General features: G+C 43.2%; 1 protein-coding gene across 1 annotated transcript in view; it reads right to left on the bottom strand.

The window, feature by feature from the left end:
* SVEP1 (sushi, von Willebrand factor type A, EGF and pentraxin domain containing 1) overlaps window positions 1–19,033 on the bottom strand; it is a 161,439-nt gene extending 142,406 nt beyond the window's left edge. The window contains exon 1 of the mRNA XM_024559943.4: window positions 18,141–19,033. Within this exon, the coding sequence (XP_024415711.3) occupies window positions 18,141–18,671 (531 nt within the window). The 5' untranslated portion in view covers window positions 18,672–19,033. The remainder of the gene's footprint in view (window positions 1–18,140) is intronic.
* Window positions 19,034–19,046: the final 13 nt, after the last annotated feature.

Here is a 19,046-nt window from a genome sequence, read left to right as displayed (position 1 = left end):
ATTCAAAGGTATTGACTTATAAAACTCTGCTGAATATAATATAGTCTCTGATGGATTAGCCGATTCTTACAATTGGATTATACTTGCATTTACAATAGTGACAATGTTTCTTAAATATGTATTGGATGTTAAATAAATCTAGTTCATTACCTCATGTACTTGAAGAATATTTTTCTAAGCATTGATGACCACAGAGCTGATTGTTAAAACATTTTTTTAACCTGAAGAAACTACTAAAATACTCATAAAGATTTTTTTGTGTGTGAAATGGGATGGCATATGGAAAAAAGAGGGATATTTTGATGCAGGGGGACAATGAATACCCCAGATTAAGATACACTGAATAAGGGTGGAAGAGTAAACTTTATACTGAGGTTAGGCATATACATTTATAAACTTATGTTTATACTGTCTGATATTCTGAGATAGGGACTAGATGTACCCAGGACTAGAAAAACTGATCTTGCTTGAGTCACATTTTCATTTTAATAAAGGGCATGAGGTTGAGTACTAACCTTGGATTAGAGAAATCTAAGAATTCAGAAACCAGATCCATGAGAGGACAGAGTCAGATGTGTTGCCAAGTATTTAGAAGATAAGATCTCCTACTGCTTTGGTGGCTGGGATCTGCAATGATTGGCAGATACATCTGTTAAGGTACGTGAGGTGGGGGATGCTAGCCATTGTTACTATACATGTAAATGGCCTCTGAGAGATAATCCCCCTGACTGACGGGGGTGAGAGATAAGGGTGATCACTTGGGATTATCAGGTGCTTTAGAGAGAATCCATTCAAATAGCAGTCTCCAAATGAATTAGTCCTGTGCCTGCTCCACTCGGCCTTCTGCTCCATCATCCACGTACCCAAGTGCCCCTAGTGGCGGCCCTCTCTGCTTCATGCCTTTCCAATAAGCTTCATTGGTGAGTATGCATCAGTGGGTCTCACAGGTACTAGATCTCTGACAGTAGAGCACAGAGGCAGTGTCTCATGGCGGTTAAGAATTTGGACTTTGACCCAGGCTGTCTGGATTTGAATTCTAGTACCTTGACTTAGCAGCAGTGCAACTTTGGTCTGCTTACGTGCTTTGTGCCTCAGTTTCCTCATCTGTACTTTGGAGGTAATAACAATAGCCTAACTGAGCACATTTTTCCATCACAAGGAGTTAACGATTTCATAGAAGGAAAGTGCCTAGCATGGTACCTTAACAAGTAGTAATTACTCATTCCTCAGGATTAGCAAGAGGGACTTTCAACATGTTGCTGCTGGAGTATGTCTGTCAAGCGTGTAAACCAATTACAATAAAAGTCAACATTCTAGTCTGGCTGTGAATTAAAACAAGCCATGATCTTGGTGGAGACTGATGAGATAGGACAGGGGATTGGGGAAAATTGTGACTATAACTAATAACCATACGATTGTACCTGAGCCACGAAAGGGGTGATAATGTCCTGGGTAGAGGAACAGCACAAGAGCTACTTGAACTTGTCCTGTCGGGGGTTAATGTTACAGCAGCGGTTAAAGGGCAGCACTGACCGTGGTATGGAGGGGACATTATTAAAAACAGATGTGTGACCGTTCCCCCTGAACTCACCAAATGGGGTTCTCTCCAGGGCTGTGGTGGGGTTTGCTTCCTTTACCAGAGTTGGGGGGGAAAGGTAGGGATTCACACCTGAGATTCTACTCAACACTTTCTATTTCTCCCATGAAAAGGGGTGAATTACTATTCAGCCCTCGTATAATCTAGCATTTAAGAAGTCTAGCATTCACTGAATATTCCTTTGAGAAGATGTTACGACTATCCTTGTTTTGGTGAGAAAAGAAATCAGAGAACATATGGTATTTGTCCCTCACCGCCTGGCTTATTTCACTTAGCATAATGCTCTCCAGTTTCATCCATGCTGTTGCAAAGGGTATAAGCTCCTTCTTTCTCTCTGCTGCGTAGAATTCCATTGTGTAAATATACCATAGTTTTTGGATCCACTCGTTAGTCAATAGAAGAAAAAAGCAAACAAAATATAACCAGAGACATTGAAGTTAAGAACAATCTAACAATAGCCGGGGGGGGGGGGCGGACAGTGGGAAGAGGGGATTACAGGAACTACTATAAAGGACACATGGACAAAACCAAGGGGGAGGGTTGAGGTGGGGGAGGTAGGTGGGTTCGGCTGGGGTGGGGTGGAGGGATGGGGAGAAAAGGCATACAACTGTAATTGAATAACAATAAAAATTAAAAAATAAATAAATAAAATAAAATTTAAAAAAAGAAAGAAAGAAATCAGAGAAGCACAATGCTATACCAAAATAAAAACACTTAATTAAACATGGAGCTTTTCAAGAACTCTGAAGTTATCATGATGCCATTTTCTAGGCCTTGTAGCAAATGGGAAGTCAAACAAGATTTGATCTTGTCCTCAACAAGCAGAGGGGAGGCAGACGTCAGCTAAACTGTAAGTGCTTTTACAAAAGAGCTATGTCCCACATTTCCTTATAATTTCCTTATCTAATTCACTATTTCTCTACAGTATTATTCCACACTTTGGGAAAATGTCAAGAATGTGGATACAGGATACTCTGCACAATTTCTGAAAGACGAACACTGCTGGGACTTCAGTGATGCCTGCCTACTAAATTCAGATTCCGGGTCCTATGCCTTGAAACTACACGGTCCAGCAGAAGTAACGCCTGCTTGAGTGTGGTTGGTAGGGTAAAAATATGGGTATAATACTTTGTAGTTTTAATTAGAAAATTTCACCTAAAGTGTCATAGGGCGTGCTTGAGTGTGATATTGTTATGTTACAGAATTACACGCTTATGATTCTGTAATAAAAAAAGGGGACATTATTCGTGCCAGACCTTGTATAAGAAGAGAAAGAGGAAATTTCAAAGATGCAAAAAGTGAAAGGAAATAGGGGAAAAGTCACTGGTGCTTTCTGTGTTTGTGAACTACCAAAGGCTGGCCCATATGTCTTCTTTGGAGAATTTGCCTTCTTTCCCAGATGTCAAGTCCAGTAGTGACATCTACACCCAATAACTTCTGACTCCGGGAGTTGTCCTGTAGTGGGTGGTGAATCCAAGCTACTTCCCGTGCTTCCCCTTCACCCATGGAAAAGCCACACATCCTTCCGTTGCCAGACGTTGGCAGTAAAGAATGTTCCTTTGAGGACACCTTTCTGCCTGTGACAGCAGACACTGTCGATGCCCCCAACCCTCATATCCCAGCATCTCTGTCCATTGTCTGAGGGATTTTTTTTTTTTTTTTTTTTTGGTCCTTAGAGAACATGGTCCACTGGCAGGGGAGGTGAGAGGAACAGAATTAATGCCTTCCAGGAAGAAAACCTCAACAGTGATTGATGGGAGTTGGGCTCTAAATAATCCCAATTCCGTCTCAGTTGTGACAATTCTAAAGCTCGAATTCTAGGCTGGTTCACTGTCTTCCCCACTGGGATTAAACACGTTACCGTTTCTGCTGTTGGCTCCCTTCCTTGTCTTGTGTCCCCACTGTCCTATCAATGCTTACTGAGATCACCTCCCAAATACGCTTCTTGTACCTGAATCCTCATCTCAGGTTCCCCCTCTGGCAGAACCCAAACTGAGACACTGGCCCTGTCTCTGGTTCGCTGTGTCCCCATTAGATAGGCACAGGGGCAAATCAAGGCTTCCACCCAAATAAACACCAGCCAGTATGGAGAGAGCTGGTGTCCCCACAGCACAGCTACTGGAAGAGGGATGCACTCCTTGAGGTTCGGGAACGATTTGCCTTTCTGAACACTGCTGTTCCCAGAGATCCCGCGCCCACTCTGTCTCTATCTCTGTCTCTTGCTCCCCAGACAGCTGGTGGCATGAACCAGAGGAGGGTTCTGGGTGGGGAGTGCCGTGATTGACTCTGTAGGGCCTGTTCCACGCAGCATCCTTGACCTTGGAGGGAATGCACAATCTCAATTGGTGGCTCTCTGTAAGATGTTCACTATTCAGCGCTTCTCAGTTTAATCCTTGGGCCCTGGTGCCAAATCTGAGACAACAGAGGAAGTCTCATATAACATCCCATTGCAGATAAGTATTTAAAATGCAGATTTTCACTACTGATTAGATACAAATAGCCTACACTGTGATATCTTTATTGCTAGGAAATTCCAACAATAACTGCCTGAAATCATCAGGAGCAATGATTAAAGGCCAAGCGTGCATATTTGGAAGGAAACTGACAAAAAAGAGAAATCTTGGCTGGAAACAGTACTGTGAAAAACACAATAAACAAATATTTCTTAATTTCTTTCCAAGTCAATTTTAGATTCATCTGGACAGGTAAAGTCCAGAACACAGGATTAAAATGAGGCCTGATTTGCAGATATGACTCAACTGGTATAAGTCAACATGAGTGTGTCAAGTTGAAAGAGATGCTGATATCAAAATACACTACCAAACAACACATCTGACTGGGCCTGAACCCTCTCCATCAACAACAGCAGGCAAATAGCCTGCCGTTTACTGCTGAGGACAAAAATCACACTAAAATACGAAGCTTGAGGGCTGGTTGGTGTGGCTCAGTTGGTTGGGAGTCATCCCGTAAACCGGAAGGTTATGGGTTTGATTCCCAGTCAGGGCCCATACCTGGGTTGCAAGTTTGGTCATGGGGTTGGGGGGGGCAGTCAACTGATGTTTTTCTCTCCCTCTCTCTCCCTCCTTCCACTCTCGCTAAAATCAGTTAAGAATGTCCTTGGGTGAAGATTAAAAAAAATGAAGCCTGAATGCTAAAGAATTAATTATAGAAATAGGTCCTTTGGGCAATTATTTCATTTACCTGTGATAACATTAGTGGGTCAGAGAACATCTTTCTTCCCCGAGAATGTTCTTTGATGAGTATCACCAGGGAGAGTAAGAGAGACGACAAACAAAGCAGTGGCCCAGTGTCCCTCTCTGTGTGACAGGCCAAAGGAAACCACGTTCTCCTGATTCTCAGCCAGGTGACAGAGTCAGCTGTCTCTGCCACCGGCAGTCACAGCACCCTGCTCTGTGTCTCACCTTGGCCAGTTTTTTTTTTTAATGTTACTCCGGACTCTCAAGACCCAGTGCGACACTAGGAGAAAGGAGGGGACCGCTGGGGTAAGGACCATGGTCTGGAGGGTCAGTGCTTTTAATCTGGCACCATTCTCCAGGTCCCAGAGGGCTCAATGCTGCAGCCCTGGGCATTCGACAAAAAAAGACTGAAATTGTTTCATTTCAACTTCCTGATAATAAATGAAAGCTGGGGCCCCTAAGTCCCAGGCCGCAGACCTGTACCTGTCTGTGCCCTGTTAGAAACTGGACCACACAGCAGGAGGTGAGTGGCTGGTGAGCTAGCAAAGCTTCATCTGTGTTTACAGCCATTCCCCATCCCTTGCATAACCGCCTGAGCTCCGCCTCCTGTCAGATCAGCAGTGGCATTAGATTCTCATAGGAGCACGAGCCCTTCTGTGAACTGTACACACGAAGGATCTGGGCTGTGCGCTCCTTATGAGAATCTAATGCCTGATGAGCTGAGGCGGAGCTGGGGCAGTGATGCTAGTGCTGGGGAATGGCTGCAAATACAGATTATCATTAGCAGAGAGGTTTGACTGCACAGAGACAATAATAAATCAATTGCTTGCAGACTTGTTTCAAAACTCCATCAGTGAGTGGCCGGTGACAATTAAGCTGCACCTGGTGGCAGGCTATAAAGCCATCCTCCTCCCCCCACTCCTGTCCGTGGAAAAACTGTCTTCCACTAAACTGTTCCCTGGTGCCTAAAAGGTTGGGAACTGCTGAACTAAAGCATCGTTTTTTTCCTAAAGCAGAGCAGTATTGTGGAACAGAATGCAAAATTTCTCATGAATATTTAAAATAAAACCTGAGCTCTAAAAAGACTGTTTGAAGAGCAGTCACTTCAGGCCATGCCTTGAGATGCCCACATAGAGAGAAATATTTCACTTCCTAGTAAGCAGTACGTGTTCCTTATAACTAATTTTTCAAATGCAGAATGGATATATTTAAACAGGTAAATATACTACATATGGATAACTACCACTAACATTCTGAAAATTTTCTTTCCAGTTTGAGTTGCACATATTTTATGAAATTGGATTTAATGGATAGAGTTTTACATACTGACGGTAAACACACATAGAATTTCAGCTCATTTAATATGATATTTGGACAATTTACTAAGCCATTAAATAGTTTTTAAAATATGATTTTCTTGACTACAATATATTTCAGTGTGGGTACACTTTTATTTTATTATGGTTGGAATCTGTGGTTGCTGCCTCTAGTCTCTGTGTGGAGCTGCACTCTGGTCCCCCTCCACCCTCTGGCCACCCTACACTTCCTTTTCTCACTCTTCCCCTGCACAGGAAGACTTCCTCAGCCCCTCCCTCTGCCCCTCTCCTGGCCCTTGGCGGCCCAGAAGAGCCTGAGTTCTACAGAGTCAGGCCCCAGTGTGCTCAGCGCTGCCTGCTCCTGGGAAGGCAAGTCACTTTTAGGTAGAGATTCAGCATTAGGAAGCTGGACAATAAAAGCCACATTCTCCATTACCAAGATCATTTCTGAAATTTAAAAAAAACCCTTGTATTTTGCCTTCGCAACCAGGTTGTATATCCTACAACCAGGTGTGGTAGGATGGAAATTATACAATGAAGGCTATTGGGAGCAGGAATTAAAATAGTGAGTTGAACTCATATACCTCAAAATATATTTTATACACTCTAACAATAACTTATAACTTGAAAAATATCCAACTTGGGCTTTGCTTAGTAAATGACTAATATACTAATAAGTAAATTAACCTTATTTAATAAATGACTAATTCACTAAGTAAATTAACTTACTTAGTGAATGACTTGATCATGTAGTAAGCCCAACTAAAAACTTTCTTTAAAATATTTCTATTAAGCTTACAGGAAGTGACTTTTCCTTCATTTTGAGTGACATCTATCACATGAAACAAGGAGGCTGTCACTAATTCAACAGACGTTGCAATTATCCTTAAGTTCGTAGCTTCCACAGGTACTTGAGCTATGAAAGAAATGTGCTCTGAATCTGAAACATCTCTGTTGCTTAACTCACTACGCAAATAAAACAACTGCTTGAATGACCTCCCGAGAAACACAAGATGGCAAAGAAGATAAGTTCTCTCCAAATCTTTTCATAAAGACTGATAACAAATGCACTTACTAGCACGTTACCGATTTCACCTTCTCCCACCACCATTCACTTTGGGGGAAATCCTGTAACAAAATGCATGTACGGCAGCAGCTCGCACAGAGCTTTCCTGCCCCAAACTGGCCTCCAAACCCAGGGCAGGTTACCACACACAAGCAGACTCTACTCCAGAAAACCATTCTTCATACGGCCTGCAAAGATTTAGAGAACAATCTTAAAAATCTATGACAGCTCTGCAGGGCGGGTGTTAGTGGGTGGAAGGATCCAGCAAACAGGAAAAAGGACTCATGGACATAGACAATAGTGTGGTGATTTGGGGTGCAGGGAAGGAGGGGAGTATAAGGGGGACAAATGGTAATGGGAAGAAAATACAATAAACCATACATTTAAACAATAAGAAATAATTTTTAAAAAGCATTAAAAAAATCTATGGGAGAGGCAGAGAAAATGGATGAGAGGAAGTTCCTTTTTACTGCAGAGGTCTCTTAACCTGACAGCTTCCTCAGGAAAAGCAGGAGAAGAACCAGGTTTTCCTGAGAAATGTTCCTGTGGGTTTGCTTGATGACCAGTAAGCCGCTGATTTTACTTTGTAGTGAGCATTCTGCCCCATCACTCTCTGTAGACTCTTGTATTTAGGAGTGAATGCCATGGTATTTGGAAGCTTCTGGCTTCTGGGAAACTAACGTAGGGAGTTTCTGTTGCCAAGTTTAAATGGATTGCTCTGGAACTTTGATAGTTTTTACTAAAGAAGTATAACCGAGCACAAGGGCCTGACCCTGCCATTTGAACCAGCCCAGGCCAGTGCCTTTCGTGGAAGAAATGGAGTGGGGTTTCCAGACATTTCCCTGGTTAGACAGGCACTCTTCCTGACACACTGGCATGGCAAAGACCACGCCTCACTTCCTTAGCATCCGTCTTCCTCCTCGTTCTCTTTAGCAACAAAGCTCCATGGAACTAAAGGTGGGCATGAGACCAAGCTTTCCCCAGTGAGATCTACATGGAAGTATGGTGAGATTGCCAGAGAGTCTCCTTAAACAGAGATGCGACTGTCTTTGCTTTTCCTCCTTCCCGGGGTGTGGAGTAAGCCCAGGTGGGAGGAGCTCCAACAGCCACCTTGGACTATGAGGAGGCCCAAAGATGTCAGAGCCGAGAACCAAAAGGAAGGAATCCGGCCCCCTGAAGACATCACAAAGCTGCCGTATTAGCTCTGAATTTTCTACTCAAGACTTCATGTGAGAGAGAAATAAATATTTGTTGTGTTTAGGCCTGTGGTACTTTAGATTTTTCTGCTATATCCAGCTAAACCTAATCCTAGATAGTTCATTGGGTTAAAAAGGAAGCTCAGAAGACAAACTAGACAGAATTATCCCATCTCAGGCTCTGCCAATGATTGATTGCTGCACATTAGACCATGGAACTAGCGATCAGGGACCACATAATGAAGGTCCAAGTGCCAGGTGGGGACGCGGATGAATTGAGAGAAATCGTGGCCAGGACTGCTACATAGTCCAATGTATGGAGGAAGCCCACACCTCAGATCTTTAAAAAATGCTATCTCCTGATGTTAAAATGCCTGCCAAAATTAAAAATATATTGAATATATGTCTATATTTTAGAACACAAACATGCACACACACACATGAATGAAATGTATACATACATATGTTAAGAGCCAAGTGGAATGAACCCATAGGATGAAAATGGCCCTAAAGCCATGGTTTTTTGTCCTCTGGGTTCGACTATTAGGCTTTATATCTTAGGTAACACTTTGGCAGCTCTGGAAATGGAATCCCCTACTTCTCCCTGGCTTTTGATACTCAACACAAGGAAGTAATATTGGAAAAATTGGGTGGGGATGGGACGGCAGGAGAAAGACCAGCTGACAAGACAGAAGACTTTGGCATTTGCTCAGCTCTGCGGTTAGCATTTACCTACCCTCTCCTGGTATCTATGCCTTTTCTGTAAAACGATTCTATGAAATCACAATATGAAAGTGCTTTGTCAAACCAAGATGGCGGCGTAGGTAGACACACTGCGCCTCCTCGCACAACCAGAACTGACAGAGAATCGAACAGCAAGGGGGACTGACACCAAGGAAATATAAAATAATCATTCATCCAGACTGGTAGGAGGGGCGGAGATGGGCACCGGGGTGGAGAGGACTCACGTGGCTGTGGCGGGACTGAGACTGGCGGAGTGTGGGACAAATGGCGCAGGCAGTCCGAGCACTAGCAGACCCTGCGGCCCCACATTGGCACAGATAAACCGAGAGGGCCGGACTCAGAGTGGCGGAGAGCGGGGCAGGCAGAGTGGCGGGTAGCACCCTGCGGCACCACATTCACCCACAGATAAACCGGACGAACGGTGGGCAGCGAAGCAGACCGCTGCGCAACCCAGGGCTCCAGCTCGGGGAAATAAAGCCTCAAACCTCTGATTGAAAACGCCCGTGGGGGTTGGGGCGGCAGCAGGAGAGACTCCCAGCCTCACAGGAGAGGTTGTTGGAGAGACCCACAGGGGCCTAGAGTGTGCACAGGCCCACCCACTCGGGAACCAGCACCAGAGTGGCCCAGTTTGATTGTGGGTATCCGAGTGAAAGATTGAAATCTGGAGGAGAGTGAGGCGGGCGCCATTGCTCCCACTCGGCCCCTCCCGCACGTACAGCGTCACAGCGCAGCGACCAGCATTACCCCGCCCCGGTGAACACCTAAGGCTCTGCCCCTTAAAGTAACAGACGCGCCAAGACAAACAAACAAACAAAAAAAAAATGGCCCAAATGACAGAACACTTCAAAGCTCCTGAAAAAATACAACTAAGCGACGAAGAGATAGCCAACCTATCGGATGCACAGTTCAAAGCACTGGTTATCAATATGCTCACAGACTTGGTTGAATCTGTTCGAAAAACAGATGAAAAAATGAAGCCTATGCTAAGAGAAACAAAGGAAAATGTACAGGGAACCAATAGTGATGAGAAGGAAACTGGGACTCAAATCAATGGTATGGACCAGAAGGAAGAAACAAACATCCAACCAGAAAAGAATGAAGAAACAAGAACTTGGAAAAATGAGGAGAGGCTTAGGAACCTCCAGGACACCTTGAAACGTTCCAACATCTGAATTATAGGGGTGCCAGAAGGAGAAGAGGAAGAACAAAAAATTGAAAACTTATTTGAACAAATAATGGAGAACTTCCCCGATCTGGCAAAGGAAATAGACTTCCGGGAAGTCCAGGAAGCTCAGAGAGTCCCAAAGAAGCTGGACCCAAGGAGGAACACACCAAGGCACATCATAATTACATTACCCAAGATTAAACACAAGGACCTACATCCAAGATTACTGTATCCAGCAAAGCTATCATTTAGAATGGAAGGGAAGATAAAGTGCTTCTCAGATAAGGTCAAGTTAAAGGAGTTCATCATCACCAAGCCATTATTATACGAAATGTTAAAGGGACTTACCTAAGAAAAAGAAGATAAAAAATAGGAACAGTAAAAATGACAGCAAACTCACAGTTATTAACGATCACACTTAAAACAAAAACAAGAGCAAACTAGGCAAACAACTAGAACATGAGGGTTGTCAATAAGGGAGTGGCAGGGGGAGAGGGGGGTAAAGGTACAGAGAATAAGTAGCATAGATGATAGGTGGAAAATAGACAGGGGGAGGGTAAAAATAGTGTAGGAAATGTAGAAGCCAAAGAACTTATAAGTATGACCCATGGACATGAACTATGGGGGGGGGGAATGTGGGAGGAAGGGGGGTGGGCAGGATGGAGTGGAGTGGGGGGGGAAATGGGACAACTGTAATAGCATAATCAATAAATATATTTTTTAAAAAAAGAAAGTGCTTTGTAACTTACAAATCTCTTCACAAATTAAAGGTATATCTGGTCAAGAATAAACACATTTAATAATTCTACTTCATGGCCACCATTAAGAGAAATCCTCTCTGAGCACATTTGTACCACAAGGACACTGGGGTGACTTTCCTATCCTTGGCCCACAGAAGTGAAGTAGGACACAGCAGCCTGCCCCCTCAGTCTTTGATCAAGTATCCTCATGGTGCGTTTCAACCAAAGATAAGATACTGGCCAACAGTGAGTGTCTTTAACAGTAATAGTAGCTGTACATTCTTATCATATACCACAGGGTCCTTTAGGCTGGGGATTACAAAACTAATAAATTAAGTGTATGCAAATGCTAGACTAAGAAGAAATTTGAATTCAATATCTGATAATTATTTGTGCATGAACACTCGCGTGCTCCCTCCCTCCCCATCCATCTCTTCAAATAGTGAATTTTAGTGCCATTTTGCCTGGGAAATATACATGAGGTCCAGGTCTATTTTGTGCACTGATGATTCATTCCACCATTCACACTTCTGAAGTTCTGATGCAGTTGCAAAAGGAGTTTCCACATAAGACCAAAGCAGTGTAAGAATTGTTTAGAAGTTTAAGACACACAAAAGAGAACAGTTCCAGAGATACATTTCAAAAATATACCTTTTCAGCATCAAAAAAGAACTCAGCTTCCAGCACAGTAAGCAACTCTTGAGAGCTAAATCACGGTCTGCGTTTGGAACAGCTGAATCCACTGCAGATTGTATGGCTCCCTCAAGCCTTTCCTACAGAAAAGGAGAACCCAAACTTTCCCTCCTCCTTCAGCGTTTGGGCCATCAAAAAGCCTAGTGCAAAAGCTATTGCAGCTCATTGTGTGAGAACAAAATGGTCCTCATTTTGTTCATCAGGGTTTTAACCTAGTGGCATCTTACACATTTCCAAGTTTTGTTAAAAAAAAAAAAAAAACTTCAAAGCGATACTTTTTTCCCATGAGGCTATGAGAAAAGATTACTCTCCAGATAAAGGTGTGAACATAATCCAGGGTGGACATAAGCAATGATGCTCTTTCCTTGAAGCTAGGAAGAGCTTTTGCCTGTCTCTCCCCAGTCTTCTGGCCATCTATAGCTACGAGTCTTGGTGGTTCCCTACCAGAGGATCATGTTTCTGGAAGTCTGGAACAATGAGGAAAGCAGAGTGTTTTTTCCAAAGGAAGCTTCACAATGTGTTTGTTTAACAGACATTTAGCCAAAGTGACGTGGAAGTGTGGGGCTCTGATTCTATTTTGACGTGAAAGACCGAGGAGATGGAGAATCTTGCGTTCACCGTGGGCCCGATCTAAAATGTGCTGTCTGGGAAAGGCAATTTATACAGCATGGTGGCAGAGGCACCCGGAAGAAAGGTCGTTACAAAACACTCATTCCCTGGAGAGGAAAAGCTGAAGAGCTTTCTGTTAATTTTGTGAAAGTGTTTCACGTAAGTAAGTTCCAGGTGCTAAATCTTTCCTCCATTCTATTGATTGTGTCTCTGGAAAAATCTGTGCTGACTACAGATGTTACTGCTCCGGTCTTCGCGCCCTTTGATGGATGTAGTGCGGGGTGGGGAGGGATGTCTGCACTGCAGTTTATCTATTCAAATAAAGTGTGACAATCGTGTCCACACATACACTCCCCATCAAGATGTGCAATTCTGATGATAAATTTTTAAAAAGTAAAGCAACAGTTATCCTTTTTGTTTAGTCTCTCTTACATGCTGAAAGATAACAGCAAATTTCACATTGGTAAAGGAAATTCTACATCTTGAGATTTTACACAGAGGAGTGAGATGTCTGAATCGTGAGGGGTCATGTGTACCTGCATGCGTGTGTCTGTGTGTATTTTTACGTGTATGTGTACTTGCCTGCCTGTGTCTGCATCTGAGTGTAGTGGTGTGTGTGTTCAGTGTCAAATGGAAAAGCTCTGAAGAACTAATTTTTCTGGGGAAAGTGATTCATGACCTCAAAAATTTCCCTCTGATTGTCAATTTCACAGAAAGGCCATGTCACGCTCAGTTCTAATATTACCGCTCTGCACACACACGATGAACTGCCTCACTTCCATGATATACAGGTTTCATATCCAAACCCCAACTGTATAGCTTACCACTTTCCAACTCATTCTGCAATGAAACACGCTTGCCTGATCTTTATGGAAAAATCCATACTCCAACCGCCACCAATGTCTTCTCTAACCATTGATCATCTTCCACTAATTTTCTCCAAGTATAGTTTAATTATTCCGAAGAATGGTCAACAGAGGTTTTGAAAAGTTACAATAAAGACATGTCAGCTTCCAGGTTCGACAGGAACTGAGTCCAGTGGACCCTCTCCTGCATCTTCTCATAACCCAGGCAAAATGAGAAAAGAAAAATAAAATCAAGGGAAAGTTCAGTGAACACTAACTTTTCAGAAGTCTTTGCTTGTTAGATTACAAGCGGATTCAAACTGAAGAAAGGCACTGGGAACCCTGTTGGCAATTCCAAGACAGGATGTAGCATTTGGAAGGAGAAAGCGGAAGACAGAGTAGGTCTTGTGGCGAGCAATGCGTACCTGACTCATTACCCACTTAACTGTTTTGGATCAGCAATACGGAGGCCCCACAAACCTGGCCAAGCCAAACGGAGGAGCTAGTACTGTGCTGGCCAAAAAGGTCATTTAGTTTTTTCTGTATAATGGCTCTGGTAGTGCTCAGTTGTCTTTAACTTAATGCGAAACAATTTTGTTAGACTGTATTGTGACAGCTGTCATCAGCGTGCATTTAAAAAAACTTGTCAAAATTGGTGAATTTTTGTGCAGCCATTTTAATATTGAAGACGGAAGAAGATACACAACATTTTCAGCGTATTATGCTTTATTATTTCAAGAAAGCTAAAAACACAACTGAAACACAAAAAAAGATTTGTGCAGTGTATGGAGAAGCTGCTGTGACTGATTGAATGAGTCAAAAGTGGTTTGTGAAGTTTCTTGGTACTATTGATATTTTGGCCAAATAATTACCTGCTGTGGGGCTGTCTTATGCATGGGAAGACGTTTAGCAGCACCCCTGGCCTCTACCCACTAGAAGTCATAGCAGCAGATAGCCAACATTCTCAAAATATCCAAATCAATAAAGTTATTGGTGAAAATGAAAAATATGTCTTTATTTTTACAGAAAAAACTAAATGGACTTTTTGGCCAACCCAATATAGAGCACGTTTCCCCCTGAGGAAGAGAGGCTGTTCTGATGGGGTGGGCAGTGGCATCAGGAAGGCCAGCCCCTGGGACCTCGTGCATACTCGGAATGGAGACCTACAGAGAACTGCATCTGCAAAACTGAACCCTGCCCGGTGCAACTTCTTCAAGAAACAGAGAGCATCGTTCAGGAGTTATGTCATCTCGTAAAGGCAAAATTCTTTCAAACTTCATAAGAGACCAAAACAACACAAGATAAAAAAAAAATCAGAGTCAATAAATTGATAAAATGATAGACACTATCATAGACAAATTTAAAAGGCAAGTGGAACACCAAGAAAAAAAGATTTGCCTCATACATATCAGCACGTGGTTGATATCATGAAGTATCATGAAGACATAAAGACCACTTGCATCCTGGCTGGTGTGGCTCAGTGGATTGAGCTCTGGCCTGTGGACCCAAGGGTCACAGGTTCAATTCCTAGTCAAGGCACATGCCTGGGTTGCAGGCTGGGTCTCCAGCTGGGGGCATGAGAAAGGCAACCCCACATCTGTGTTTCTCTCCCTCTCTCTCCCTCCCTTCTCCGTTCTCTAAAAATAAATAAATAAGATCTTTTAAAAAAATAAAGAGTAGTTGCAACTCAATAAGAAAAAGAACCACCCTCAAATGAAAAATGGCTAATTATCAGAAAACATTTTAATTAATATTCAAAAAGAAGAGCTCTATATAGCCAATAATATGTGAAAAAGGCACTCAGCCTCACTAATAAAGAAATGCAATTTAAAATAGGACTCAATTTTTCTCATAAGGCTGTGGAGATATATTCAAATAATACTAACTTGTGTTGGCTGCATCCTGGGCACTGACTGTAGGAGTACAATTTGGTACCAATTTTCTGCAGAGCTACTCGGCACATTTAAGAAATGTGCATATTCTCTGATGTAATAACACCTACAACTTCAGAAATTTGCATTAAGGAAATTATTAGAGATATGGGCAAAAATTTAGTCACATAGTGTTGTTTGTAACAGCCTAAATATATAATAAGCAGATATATTACATGATAAAAATAAAGGCACATTCCACAGTGGAATTTTGTGTGACTGTGGAATAATGATAAAATATCTCTTATTACGGAAAGAAGACTGAAAATATGGTGGAATAGCCCTGGCTGGTATGGCTCAGTGGACTGAGTGCTGGCCTGACGGCCTGAGAACCAAAAGGTCACTGGTTCAATTTCCAGTCAGGGCACATGCCTGGGTTGCACACCAGGTCCCCAGTTGGGGGCGTGGGAGAGGTAACTGATTGATACATCTCTCGCATATCGATATTTCTCTCTCTCTTTCTCCCTCCCTTGCCCTCTCTCTAAAAATAAATAAGTAAAAACTTTTTTTAAAAAAGAAAATATGGTGGAATAGAAATTCAAGTTACAAAAGAGAATACACAGCACAATCCTTTTTTGAATAAACATTATTTATGCACAATTGGTGTCCATGTACAAAAAACATACCTATTAACTAGACAACTGAAAAAAGTCAAGAAGTGTGTGTACCAAATACTACAGAGTATTTACAGAAACTTTCTGACTATTTTATATACAATAAACTTCAGTGAAATAAAATGCTTATAAAGAAAAATGAAAAAGAATGAACCAGAGGCTTCAACAAGAATCCAGATACAGAAGACAGAGGACAAAAAATCAATGTTTCTATACAAGAATTGTTCAAAATTGAATTTTTAAAGATGCCATTCATAATGGCAGTACTGAATAGAATATATTTAGGTCTAAATCTGGAAAATATTTGCAGGTTTAATTACTAGAAATCTATAACTTAATACCCTAGAAGGGTATAAAAATGACTGGTTATAAGTAAACATACCATATTTTTGACTTGGAAAGACTAGTATTATAAAATGTAAATAATCCCCAATTTAATTCAACATTTTCTATATTGAAATAAAAATTCTGGCAGGTTTCCTTTGGAATATGTGGAAATGAATTAAAAATTCATATTAAGTATATAAGAGGTGATTTTTAAAAAATAGATAAAAAAGGTGAGAGAATTTTTACTACCAGACACTTAAATGTACTTTAAAGTTATAATAATTAAATCATATTTGCAAAGCTTAATAATAGATAGGTAATAGGAATATCCTATTATCCAGGGTAATAAAAAAATTAATAGAAAGCCAGGAGGAAATCCAATACCCATAAGTATTTAGAGTATGATAATAGTGTCCTTCAATTAAATTGGAAAAGGACAAATGGTTTTTAGGCAAATGATGCTGAGCAACTGGCTAACTATTTATTAAAAAAATAAAATTAGACATTTTTGTCATACCATACATTAAATAAGTTCCAGATGACTTAAACTGTTAAATAGAAAACTATTTCTCCAACTTGGGAAATGGGAATGCCGTTTTAAGACTATAAGGAGACATGCGATCTGAAGAACGAAGTCTGACAGACTTACGTACATAAAAACTCAAATCATCCATCTAACTTGAATGAACCGAAGTGAAAGGCAGTGAACTGGGAAAACCCTGTGCATCATACGCAAAAGGAAGAGTTACCAGTCTAACTATATCAAAATCTTTTACAACTCATTAAGGAAAAACAAAATACAAAAGCATGGACCATCATTGCAAAACGGGCAAAACTGAGGAGCAGGAAAAACACAAATGCCCAGTAAATGTATTGGAAAATGTGCCTCCTCAATAACCCCCCCCCCAAAAAAAATGAGCTTGCAAAATGGAACCTCTATTCATGTAGCAAATTAGCAGACATTAAAAATAAAAGCACATATTATATTGCTGACTATGTGGCAAACCTACTGCTGTGATGTTCTGCTGGTGGGAATGTAAAGGCCACAGCTCTCCAAGGGAGAATGGGCAGTATGTATTAAGAAATCCATAACTGTTCATATCCTTTAATTCACAAACGCTATAGAAAGTCTTCCCCAAGAAGTAATCAAAGGGGTCCAAAAATCTTTGTAGCTCTTATAACTTAATTAATAAAAAACCTATGCCCAACACCCGGTGACAGCTAAAATACATTATGACACAGGCATTCAACGGAATAGTCTGAAACTAGTATACACATGCATCACCTACAGTAGATACATATTCAATAGCATAATGTAGATCGTTTCATGATAGGACAAATGAAAAAATGCAGGCTGCAGCACAGCAAGACAGCAGTCTGGCTAAAGGTGCGCACGGATGTGCAGAACGGGCAGATGTTCCACACTAAGTAAACAGTGGCTTTTTATGGTGATGGGATTACAGGGGTTTTTCTTTTTCATTTCCTCCCTTCTTTTTCATGATTTCTACAAACATTGGCTTGCTGGTATGTGTCAGACATTTCTACATGTTCCAGATGTTCTTCAACTGAATATGTATTATTTTGTAATTAGAAGAAGTTCAGTTTTGTAAAAGTCCATCATCTGAAACTGACTTCCTCTTCCAGATGCTAAAAATCTTGTAAAGGATTCAGAGGGCATGCAATGAAAGGCACACTGGAAGCATGAAATACCTCGTAAGAGAATTGGGGAAATAGGTCACTCCACTGCTTATTTTTACGGATATTTCATAACACACACTCACCTGTTCCAGGTTGGACACGGTCTGTTACTACAAGTGTGAATGATAGCCTCTGAAAGGCACCTTCCTAAGGGGTCCCGTCCCAGCGATGACCCTTTAAGGAGCCTGACATCTAGGTGAGCGTTATCCCATGGGACCCCCACAACAAAAGGAAGGTGGTATGAGTGATTTTGGGCATGGGAACACTAGCCTTGGGAGGGTTGTGGCTTGGCCAAGGTGAAACCCCGGGTTAGAACTGAGCAGGCAGCGGTAGTGGGCTGAAGGGCCGGGGAGTGGGGAGCAGGAGAGCCAGGGCCGGGATGCGGAGGGGCGGGAGCCTTACCGCAGCTTGCTGGAAGGCGCCCTTGGTGTAGGTGCCGCCGCCGCGGTAGGTGATGGCCGGGATCTCGCGGCTGAGCAGTGCGCACTTGTGCTGGTGCGCGCGGCGGGAGGAGATGTAGTCGACGCGCGGCACCACGTTGTTCTTGGACGAGAAGGTCACGATGGCCACGCGTGTGGCCGTGGGCACGACAGGGAAGTCAGACAGCAGCTTGCGAACGAACTTGAGCTCGCTGAGGAAGTTGGCTTGGCCCACGCTGGACGACTCGTCCACCAGGAAGACGAGCTCCAGGCGCTCGCTGAGCTCCCGCAGCCGCCGCACGCGCCGCCGGAACGCCTGGCCCAGCCGCTCTACTTTGCTCTCCGGCGCCTCCTCGCTGGGCGCGGGCGGCGTGGGCAGCCTCCCCGGGGCCCCCGGGGCGGCCTCGGGGAAGAGGCGGAAGCTGAAATTGCGCGACGGGGACATCTGCTGAAAGGTCGCCCACCCCGAGACCAGCGCCAGACCCCAGCAACAAAAGGCCAGACGCGGCCACATCGCGCTGGAGACGGAGCGGCCGCCCCGGGGCGCGGGAGGCGGCGGGGCTGGCGGAGGGGCGTGCGCGGCGCGCGGCGCGAGTCGGCGGCCGGGAGCCCCGGCTCCCTTTTATCTCACACTGGGGACACGATCCAGACTCGTCCGGCGGCGCGGGGACTCGGGAGGCACCGGTGCGCGCTCTCTGCCCCCGTCTCTCTCCTGTCTTTTTTCTTCCCTCTCTCTACCTCCCTTCTCTCCCTGAAGACTATAAAATGTTTGAAGGAAAGGGGGCAGTCAAGAAAATCGCCCGCTTCCCTCCTCTCCCCCCTCGCTCTGTCTCTCCCGCTCCTCTCGCTCTCTCCTGCCTTTATCTCTCTCCTCCCCCTCTCGTTCTTC

This window comes from Desmodus rotundus, chromosome 1 (genome assembly GCF_022682495.2).
Source record: "Desmodus rotundus isolate HL8 chromosome 1, HLdesRot8A.1, whole genome shotgun sequence".
NCBI classification, from domain to species: Eukaryota; Metazoa; Chordata; class Mammalia; order Chiroptera; family Phyllostomidae; genus Desmodus; species Desmodus rotundus.
This window is presented reverse-complemented; position numbering and strand designations above follow the sequence as displayed.